Source organism: Dipteris shenzhenensis, chromosome 9 (assembly GCF_047967505.1).
Source record: "Dipteris shenzhenensis isolate YYH24624 ecotype China chromosome 9, Dip_SZ_1.0, whole genome shotgun sequence".
Lineage (NCBI taxonomy): Eukaryota > Viridiplantae > Streptophyta > Polypodiopsida > Gleicheniales > Dipteridaceae > Dipteris > Dipteris shenzhenensis.
In genome coordinates this window covers 34,053,218-34,064,197 of record NC_141604.1, presented here as the reverse complement: position 1 = coordinate 34,064,197, position 10,980 = coordinate 34,053,218, and the positions used below count along the sequence as shown (strand labels likewise).

The following is a 10,980-nucleotide window of genomic DNA, read 5'->3' as shown; positions in this document are numbered from 1 at the left end:
GTCAAGGTTAGATGGGAGCTGTACCATTAAAGTCAGGGGCGATCACTCTATAGATATGTAAGATAGTAGGTTTGTTCATGGAAGGAAAATTTTTAATTTAGGGGATGTATATGCCATTTATATGAGGGGACTAAGAAAATACTTATCTAATACACATGGTCTATACATGTAAAAAGGGGACTTTAAAATTCAAAATTAGGACATGTATATGTGCAAAGAAGGGCAATTGTAAAGTGTAAACAATTACACACAAAAAATGAACGTTTAAATATAGGGGTATTTTAAATGCATGCTTGCTCACACATGCTTATGATTTTTTACATTGTGACCACTCTGAGCATTTAATGGGGCATTATAAGATTACATAATGACATAATGAAACTAGTGTGCCTCCATGGGGTGCATGATTTGCTTTTAGAGCAAGTAGACAACTAGGTGGATCATCTATTATGTGCATTCCATGTTTAGTAATTTGAAACTTAATAGCTTGCTTTGGGAAAATTATGTGCTTTACATGTATGCCTTCTTGGAAGTTAGACATGGTACTTCTCTGAAGCTTGAAAAGCAAGGTGCTAGAAGGTGAACATGGTGGACTTGTTAAAGCTTCGAGGTGAAGACACGGACATATACAAGAGGACAAAATGTGCTAAAGCTCATGGGATAGGTATTTTTGAGTTATAATTTAGTTAGACCTGTGTACTAGGATGGTTCTATTATGGAGGACTAGACCTGGAGGATCAACAGTCACTGTTGCAAAACCAAAGGATGACAATGACTCCAAGTTCTAAAAAGAATTTCTCCATGGAAGTTGATGGAGCATTTGCATTGACATGCTTGGATTGGCCTATGATGTGTCAATGAGAGGGGGTGTTGGAGTATAGATGGTCACCTCCCCATCTGTGGGCCCCAAAATGAGGAGTGCAAGGTGGAGGTGGATCAAGGTTTGTTAGATGCCATGTGAGCAGTGCTTCATCTTTCAGCCTAGGATGATCTAGCATAGAAAGCTAGGCTGCCACATGGGCAACACATGGATTGGTAGGGTGGGCAGCAACCACACATAAAAAACAATTTGGAAATGTACATGTCTACCTAGAGAGATCTTGGATAGATTTCCACCTGAGGAGCAACATGACATGATATCTAGGTACCCTTAACTATCATGATGCCACATGGAATGCTATTGTTGTTGCTTAGTAGGTGTATGGCATGGAACATGGTCTATATCAAATATACATTACATCTGACAGCGTCCATGGAATGTATGACCAAGTGGATATTGAAGAAACACTGTGGGAAAACTGGTAGGCCCCAGACCCCGCCGTTGGGGGGGTTGCCCCCACACCCCCATCGGGGTGCTGCCTCTGAACCTTTGAGGAGTACATTGATCCTTTTACCATCTCCTAACCATCAAACGATCACCATGAGACCTCATCTAGTGTCAAAACTAGGATCCTACCAATGTCTAGTGCTCACATCATGGCTTCTCCTCATAACGGGGGCCTTACAAAAGAGCACTATGGAACATTGGTGGTTACATATGAAAGGTGGGCATTGCACATATACCAACAATCAATACTTGAGCAAGAAATACTATATGGTGTCTTTGAAGACAATAACATAACTTTAAACCTAGGATTGCATTGTGATAAGCAATCCTTATGCATATGGACATGATAAAATGCATTACTCGCATCTTGCCAACTTGTACACATATCAAATAAGTTGCACACAATGGAACATATGAAGACGTATCTAGATTAACCTAGCTTAGCTACAATATTCTTTCATGTTCAATACCTTGTTACAATCGCATAGAAAATGGTCCTATGTAAAATAAGGTTTTTAGTGCATGGACCCTTTGAAACGTGATTTCAAAAAAGAAAAAATTCAAACATTTATGAGGTGGATCTCTTATATCATGGAGAGCTCATTCTTCAAATGCCACCTTGAGCTAAAAATAAGAGGGGCCCTCAATTATGGAAGCGTGCATGTTATTGGAAGAATCTTTCCATGCAATGTAGAGTTGAAAACATTAGTACTCCTAGCATTTTTGGGGAAATTTTATCAAATTCAAGGCTCTAAATATTTGCCCACATGTATTTTTGGGCAGATTTATCAAATCTGGAGCTCTAAAACAATCATAGTATTTACCCACTGGGCTAAAATTCACCCCTAATTGTTTCCGCGAAATACATTCTCAAGAACAACTTTGATTTCAACCCACTGATTGAGAGCATACAACTAGTTGGTTCTAAGTTGAAGAAAACTGAAACAACTTAGCAAAAAAGTTGTGCAAGGGTGGATCTTTATAATCAACGTCTCAAAAACGAGCTCTTCATGATGCTTAGGAATTAGCCCAAGTAAATGGGGGGAAATTTTGCAACGAGAGGCCATAGACCCACTTCTTCAGCACATGATACAACTAGTTGATTGTAAGTTGGAAGAAATAAAAGATCAAACAAGCCATGGTATATATCTCCATAATTAGTCTCCAATGCAGCTATCTCATTGAAGAGGAAAATTGAACAAGACGACGACTATGAAGAGAGTAAGAATTTATTATATCTCCACAGGTAATCTCGACTCTCCAGATACAGGTATCTCATTGTAATTTGACAGAAAAGATCAAATAAGACGAACAAAAAAACTGTCATGAGTGGTTCGCCTACTCCATGGACAATGATTCATTATCAACTGCTACCTAGATTTTCAATCTGGATTTGCAGCCCATGCTTAGGATACAGCGTCACTGCGCCTGTAACAGGTGCATGGCGATACTCAGGCGATAACTTAAACCGAAATCGCTTCAAGATAGCCACAAATGCGATCTTTGCCTCCATCATCGCAAAAGCCTGGCCTATGCAGTTCCTCCCACCGAATGAGAATGGTAGGAACCCCATTGGATGCTTGCAAGCCCTTGCCGCTCCTTCTCCAAACCTCTCAGGCTTGAACTCGTCTGCATCCGGTCCCCATAGATCCTTATCGTGATGGATGTAAGCTAAGGGAATAACGAACCCACAGTTTTTTGGCACGGAGAGATGCCCAAGCTGCATGTCTGTCAGAGACTTCCTTGCTACGGTCGCCACTGGAGTGTACAGCCTTAAGGACTCATTCAACACCATCGTCATCTGCATAGAAGATCAGTTACAAACGTGTTTTTGCGACTGTGAAAGATACAGGTTTTCGTCTGCTCATGACAGACATCTCTAGCAACTGTTTGCTTTGATACTAATCAACATTGTTTGTCTCCGGCGGACCAATCTGCACGAGGATACCTATTCTAGGGCAGCACAAAAAGGTCGAGATGCTTACCATTTTCAACCTGCCCAAAGCTTCGGGGCTTGGTATTTCGTCTCTGCATTGATCGTTCAATTCTTCCCGCAATCGTTCTTGCCAGGATGGATGCAACGCCAACAGCATCATCGCCCATGTCAACAACAACGCGGTTGTCTCGTGCGCAGCGATGAAGAAGGTCTTGATCTCATCCATAATCCAGTCAACATTGTACCTTCTTCCCCCCTTCGGAGGCTCCTCTATCTTTGCCAACATGAACCCCAACATGTCTTCACCAAAAGAGCTATCAGGTTCCGTCTTCTTCTTCCGCGCCTCTACCACCGTCAGTAGCGATCTCTTTATCTCGTTCTGTATCTTCCATATCTGGAATCTCTCACGTGTCGGGATATATCTTTACCTAGAAAAATGTCGGCATCAATAGAATTTAACGATTTTTGGGAGAAACTATGAGCCTCCTAGTTGTTTCAACTAGTTCCAGGCCTTTTAACTTGCCTGTCGGCGCATACCTTCCCCTAGAACAATAGCTGCGTCAGATTGATTACTACTTATTTTGGAGAAACTAGAACAGATGCAAATCTACTGTTAGTAAGAACACCTAGGAGTCTAGGACCATGCCAATTAATTTACAGCAACACTCCGAATTGCTAACCTAAAATAAATCGAGACTTCTGATTTCTCATTCTTGCCTATGACAGGCAAAAGGTTCTGCAACGAAGGCACGAATCAAACAGCGGATAGCAGTTCATGATTCCAACTTGGTAATCGATCTGGCCCTCTCATTTTACCGTCAATGTCTGTTTAGAGCATCAGAGCTTCACTAAGAGTATGTTTAAATAAATTGGTGCTGCGTTCAACCTTCCAAGTAAAGAAACGTCTCAATTCGTTAGTACTAAGCGTTCCGCACTTGTGGCATAGTAACACAAAATGGGACAGCTTTGTGAGAACATTGACTCGATTATGAATACACTCAGCCCAGGCCAAAAGAGCTGTAGCTAATTCAAGCGAATGTTGAACAGAACAAGCAGACAGGAATAGGATTAACATGGGCAAAAGATTCAGAATCCAGATCAAGCTCGACCTAGTAGAAAGAGCTGATTGGAGAAGCGTACTGCTGCGATTATTTGGAAAGCAACTCCGTTGACTAGCTATTTTTCTATGAAACTTGTTTGTAGAACCTGTAAACGTTTGTTTGAAAGAATGTGGGCAGTTATGAATATTTATGTGTAGAGAGAATGTCCCTTGGTACCTGTGGCCTGGAATCCACATATAGCGCATGGTTTTTAGTACGAGCATCTCTATTGCCCCAAGCTGCTCAAAAATCTTGATGGCTTTTTCAAAACTGCTCCCAAACTCCGTGCATGATATAACATCTGCTGAATACTCGATGAACTCCCTGTGCACTTCAACCTCTCTATTGCCTTCTTTGTAGACTCGATTTCCCCAGCTGTTTACCAATCTATCGGCGCATTGTTGCATGAGTCCTATCAAACCCTGGGAAAAGAAAGAGATCGGCAGTCAGCAAACTGGGATAATTTTTACAGGAGTAGCAAACCTATTATCTAAGTTCCACTAATCATGGAGCATGAATGGGACATAATCTGATTGTAACCTTCAAGTTCTCCATGTGAAATGCGGGTGAAACAATTCTCCGTTGCTCTACCCACGCTTCTCCTTCTGACCATATCAGTCCTTTGCCCACGACATCTAGCAAGGGACTGATCATAACCGGAGTTTTCCCCCAGTTACTTCCACCCTTTGGAGATAAAATGTCCTTCAAAATTTCGGGATCGGTCACTGCAATTCTTATCTCCGGCCCCCACATAAACATAAACGTTTTTCCTAGATGTAGAAGACATAATCCGAAAGTTAGAATCGTATCAATCTACGGTAATAAACCGACTTTCATGTATGCTTCTAAAGATCAGCTGAGTTCAGACCGTTACGAAGGAGTCTCAATGCTCACCATAGAGTTTGGTCCAAACAGACACATGTGGGAAGATCCTGGACGCAATATCGTGCGTGATAGAAGGCATGTCTTGTATCGTTGCCGTAGCCTTCATGGCCATAATCTGTGGGAGATGGCCACTGATCAACCGAGCACCGGGGGGGCCATTCACTCCCTGCTTTGCGAGTGCCAACCATAGGCTGCGGGGCTGCCACCAGAGTTGTCGGACGCTGAAGAAGGCAAAAACGAAGGCGAACAAGGCATATAAAGCAAGCAGGAGGAGGAGTATCAAGTGGTAGTATGGAAGGTCGATGAATGCGCGGATGAAAGACATGATGGGTGGAGCGTAATGGAGTTGGCGAAGCTTGAAAATATCAATCTCTTCCTCTTTCTCGTGTTCTGCCCCCTCTTTAATAGTATCACCAATTGAGCTTCCTAGCGTGCTGCAGCTGCTGGAGAGCAGAAATGTAAGATCAAAGTGCAGCTTCTGTCTCTCTCGCGAGCTAGCGACAGATATGTCTCTCTTCCCTTCAATTCGTTCGATTCAATCAAAGTTCCTGATTGCAGCTGGAGAGCAGAAATGTAAGATCAAAGTGCAGCTTCTGGGGCGGAGGAGCTCGATTTTGCTGCCCCTCTCTCTCTAGCGAGCTAGCGACAGATATGTCTCTCTTCCCTTCAATTCGTTCGATTCAATCAAAGTTCCTGATCTTTGATTGAATCGAAACGTCGTTGGGAGGTGCCGCGACGAAGAGCATGGAAGAGTTGAGTAGCAGGTGCAGCGTCGTCGAATGCGGAGAGGGACAAGAGATTCGCAGCCAAAACGAGTCGGCTTGGCTGCTGCAGCAAAGACAAAACAAAACCAGTCCGGTTGTCACCTACGTGCATTATGCTAAATAGTGTGCTAAGCATTTGGAAGCATTAGGCTAATGCTCATACGTCACCCCAATTAAAAACAATTCAAAATTGTACAAAATCTCTACACTATGTAAACTATATACATTGAACCTTTGGCATTTGCATTTTCACCTATAAAAAATACTCTCTCTATTTTACAAAATCTGCAAAATTTTAGGCCTTTAGTAATATTTTAGCTAAAGCATATGCAATTCTTAAGAAAAGCTTTCCAAAATTCGAAACACCAAGTTTTTGGATTTGTGAAACAAAATGTTTTCTCCCAACACTCGTCGTATAATTAGAGGGGTGGAAAGGTAAGGGGAGGGTAATGAAAAGAGTTGTTAATGACGATGTCCCTCTATTCATAAGGAGCTCAAGGACTCTTTTTTGTGAAGGTCAAAATTTGAAACTTTTCTTTTTTCAAAAACAAAATTTGAAACCTTATATACAAGCTCTTTTAGAGCATCTTCATAAAGGCTAGTGGTGAGACCTTCTGAGTGGGTAATGGATGACTTGTGTTCAAGTCCCCCTTTGCATGAGGTATCCCTTTTACTTTAGCGTGATAATATATCGAATGGATTTCTCAATTGAAAAGTAATAGCCTTTTCAACATCTTTGTGTAGCCTAGTTGTAGCCTAGTGGTAAGACCTTGGAGTGGCTAATGGATGTCTTGAGTTCGATTCCTCCTTTACATAAAATTTATGTGGTAAAACCTTATGAGTGGATAATGGATGTCTTGAGTTGAATTCCCCCTTTTGATCGCTTTCGAGTCCCTTTCATACAGAAAAAGCTCGCTCTCAAAACAAAACTTAATTAAGGCCTAATAAATCAGTGGGATTTCTTATTTGAAAAATAAAGGCCTTTTCATACCATTCTCCTTAGATTAAGTTATAGTATGCACACATTTGGTGAGATCAAGGACCTTTAGAATAGGTAGATGGGAAATATAGATAAGCAAACTAATGGAGCAATTAGGTGAGAGCCATTAGTAAGCTAGTAGAGGCAAGCAAGAATTATGGTAGTAGGGAAGGGACAAAGGGAGGAATTCTCTCAAAACCTGTGAAGCTAAAAGGCTTAGATTTAAAATAATCTAACCTTGGGACCTTCCTCGAGGATTATTTTATGATGACCAAAGGAGACGAAAGCTTCAGATTTAAATAGTTCAATCCTGAGACTTTTTCATACTTCAAGGGTAGAGGGAGGACATCCACGATCAAGCCATGTCATCATTACCATGTGTAAAAGTGACCAAAAAGCTTGAGTTCTCTAAAAAATGATGATGAGTTTGTTAACAGCAACCTACAGATTAACCAAGGCGTTCATTGTCTTACTCCCATGGCCCTCGATGTAAAGCGCATCAAAGACATACCACTTTTCGACAATTGTGCCAACATATGATTTCATTTGAGCTCAATGAATATGGTTGGACAACTATCTTCGAAAGGGTTTACATGTGTGCATATGCTTTCATGAAAAACATATTATTTTATATTTTGAAAAAGAACTTACTAGTGAAAGTGGGAATATGATCCCAAGTCTCAACTCTTTCAAGGCTCACAATTTTGTCTAAAAAAAGAATACTTTTCTAAAGGTTCTTGATCCCACCAAATTTTTCAACTCGAAAATTTTTGTGAGGGCCTTTAGAATAGGTAATTGGCAATTATAGATGAGCAAACTAATGGAGAAATTAGGTGAGAGTCATTAGTATGCTAGTGAAGCCAAAAGACCCAGATTAAAATAATCCAACCTCAAGACCTTCCTTGCATATTATTTTAGCTGAAAGCCTTAAATTATTTAATAACTCAACCCTGAGGCTTTCGCATACTCAAGGCCTGGGGGAGGACATCCACCATGCAGCCACATCATCATTCCCACATGTAAAATTGACCAAAGAGGAGAAAAAGAGCTTAAATTCTCTAGTAGATAGTGATGAGTCTGCTAATTGCCATGTCTGAAAGTGACCAAACCCTTAAACTATTCTCTAACAGACAGTGATGTGTCTGTTGATTGTGATCTCCGGCTTGTCTATTGATTGTGACCTTCGGCTTAATCAAGGCATTCATAGTTTTTCTCCCAAGGCCCTTGATGTAAAGGGCATCAAGGATTTCCCTCAATTGTGCTAACATATACTTTCATTTGAGATCAATGGATATGCTTTGGCCAACTATCCTCCAAAGGGTTTACACTTGTATACATATTTTGATGAAAAGCGTATTGTTTTATGTTTTGTAAGAGACAGTATTAGGAAAAGTGGGAATATACCAAGTTCTAACCTTTTCAAGACTCACAATTTTGTCCAAAAGAGATAAATTTTCAAATATATATTTCTCAAACTACATGGCATCAATCTGAATAATTTATGAAAAAATAGTACATAAGTGAGTACATATTAACGTCAATATGACCCCAATAGGTACATCATATTACCAACAATCTATGGAAAAGTTAACTTCATATCCTCTAGCATCACCCCATATTTTTTATTTGATTGCACTAGAATTCACTTATATTCAATCATTTCATAGAAAAGGTCATCTAGAAAACTCTAGAAGAACAAGTTCTCATTTGATGGTATATAAAGCTAGAAAACAAAGTTAAATTAAATCCCAATAATAATCAATAAATTACATTATAGTACAAAAGTGGCATGAACATGCCTAGAAATCATATTCAACAAATAACTCATCCAATTGGAGAATTTTTTGTTCTAGTTATTACATTGTATTCAATGTATTTCAAAGCCGCACCTCTGTGTGCTCACACGAATTCTTGAAAGGTCCCTATTTGGACCTCGTTTAGACACTTGTTGGAGGTTGAGTGTGACCTGATGGTCAGAGATACAAGCATTATCTAGGGTCCAGAGCAACACTCTAATTGGGAAGTCTTAGGTGCACTACTAGCCCCCTAATGGGGGTAAAGATAAGCTATATGCTTGTAAAGATTGTAAGCAGTAGTTGACTAAAGCCTAAGGCATAGCAAATTTTACTCATGAAATACATACTAGAGGTTCATGAACGGCCTAAGGTCATATAATTATGTTTATATTTCCTTATTAACTTCCAAAATTGAAACCAACAGGTAGCTTACAAAAGGTTAACGATGGACTAATACATTGCAAAGTATGTAGTGGTTGTCCTTTGTGAAAGAGCACATTGGTTATACCCATGAAATGAGATGTATATTACTATATGTTTTCAAGTTTTATTTCACCTCCTTGTCTTTGTTTATAGTTACATGGCTAGCTTGTCAAATATCCATTGTGTACTCATCCCTACTCTAGGTAGGTACCTTTTTCTTTTGCTTTCATCTTGTTTTCGCTCTAGTGTTTACATAGCATGAAGTGTTTTAATCCCCTATTCCATTTCCATAGTTATTGTTTTGTTTTTATAGTCTTGAAAATCCATTATCAAAGCAAAACTCTAGGTAGGTTTTGTTTTTCTTTATCATGTTGTTTTCGCTACAGTGTTTACATAGAATGAAGTGTTCCTGAAGTATTTAAATCCCCTATTCCATTTCCATATCCCATATTCCTCCACGTTTTAAATGATGTGGGTTGAGAGAGAGAGAGAGAGAGAGAGAGAGAGAGAGATTCTAAATTCTTATAATTCATTGGTGTGTTTCATCCGGTGAGGAAATGTCTCAATTTAATTTCACATGCTCTTACCATCATAAAATTAAGAGGCCTCAGCTAGAAAGATGTTGAGTACAAAGTCTCCTTTCATTGTGATAGTCTAAAGTGGTTTCCTTTGTTAGACAGATGCACACATGGCATGTTAAGCTGGACACATGTTCCATTTATTAGGTGAAAGACTTTATCATGGGAGAAAGCAACCAATCTAACTTTCCCCACAATGTTCAAGAGAATCTCTCAACATAAGAGGAAACTAGGCACTGTGCATGGGAGTCCACATGTGCGTGGCACATGACAAAGTAGAATGTTCAACCCAATCTAAGCTTTAAGTCAATGCTAGGACCATCTAGCACTTGTCAATCCATCGACCCTACAAGATCTAAGCCCATTTTCATTCTGCATCATGCAACCAATGGACGACCAAGTTGCTATCCCATAGTCCCTGGAAACTGACCATCATAATCCCCTAGTTGACTGTGCATATGGTTGGTAAATCCAAGGAGGTTAAGACTCTAACTAATAATGATGTAAGGTTTTAAAAAATTATCCATTATAAATCCTAGCTTCTCTACACCCTGAATGTAAAGGTTGATGAAATTGGTGAGGTGTCAAGGGACTCAAGCAAGAAAGCTTCTGAGTACATGAACCAAAAGGTTGATGAAACTGGCAAGGTATTAAGGGACTTGACTAGGAAAGGTTCTAGGAATGTGAATGGAAGGTTGATGAAATTGGCAAGGTAGTAAGAGACTCAGAACCATAAAACACAATTGGGATAAGACTCGCCAAGAGTCAATTTAATTGGATAGGTTTGATCATTTTTAATGTTAGTGAGCATGCTTAGGGAAGGTCAAATAACCTACACCATGATACTTTGGAATCCACTGCATTGGACTATGATGAAGTTCTATGCTTGATGGAGCTACAAAGCACAATATAACTTTAGAGGGCATTACTATTGGAGTGGACACAAATAGCTAGAACACTCGAATAGATAAATCACCATGGTCAGCCAGATTTGAATGTTGACCATCATATCTTTAGATCTTCTTCTGCACAAAATGCTATCATTAAAGGTTCAAATCACCCTCAGGGGGTGCACTACTGAGAAACCCTATGTATCATGTGCACTCAAACGGTATTGAAAAAACCCCTCAACTAAAATTTCTCCCACAATAAAAACACTCCTCTTTACTTATAAACTTTACTTATAAACTAA

General features: G+C 39.8%; 1 protein-coding gene across 1 annotated transcript; it reads right to left on the bottom strand.

The window, feature by feature from the left end:
- Positions 1–2,689: 2,689 nt before the first annotated feature.
- Positions 2,690–6,124, bottom strand: LOC147898551 (cytokinin hydroxylase-like). The gene is made up of 6 exons (XM_087379189.1): positions 5,965–6,124; positions 5,258–5,767; positions 4,904–5,133; positions 4,541–4,785; positions 3,313–3,685; positions 2,690–3,128 (listed from the first exon to the last, which is right to left on the bottom strand). The coding sequence occupies exons 1-6, from the start codon at positions 6,122–6,124 to the stop codon at positions 2,691–2,693; spliced, it is 1,956 nt and encodes a 651-aa protein (XP_087235315.1). The 3' UTR covers position 2,690.
- Positions 6,125–10,980: the final 4,856 nt, after the last annotated feature.

Bases quoted from the DNA above. Each gene is read 5' to 3' on its own strand.
- LOC147898551 (XM_087379189.1), bottom strand. From the start codon at position 6,124: ATGCACGTAGGTGACAACCGGACTGGTTTTGTTTTGTCTTTGCTGCAG. The intron at 5,134-5,257 runs GTGAGCATTGAG...TTCTACATCTAG, and splicing joins TGTTTGGACCAAACTCTATG to GAAAAACGTTTATGTTTATG. The intron at 3,686-4,540 runs GTACCAAGGGAC...TTCTAGGTAAAG, and splicing joins ATGTGGATTCCAGGCCACAG to ATATATCCCGACACGTGAGA.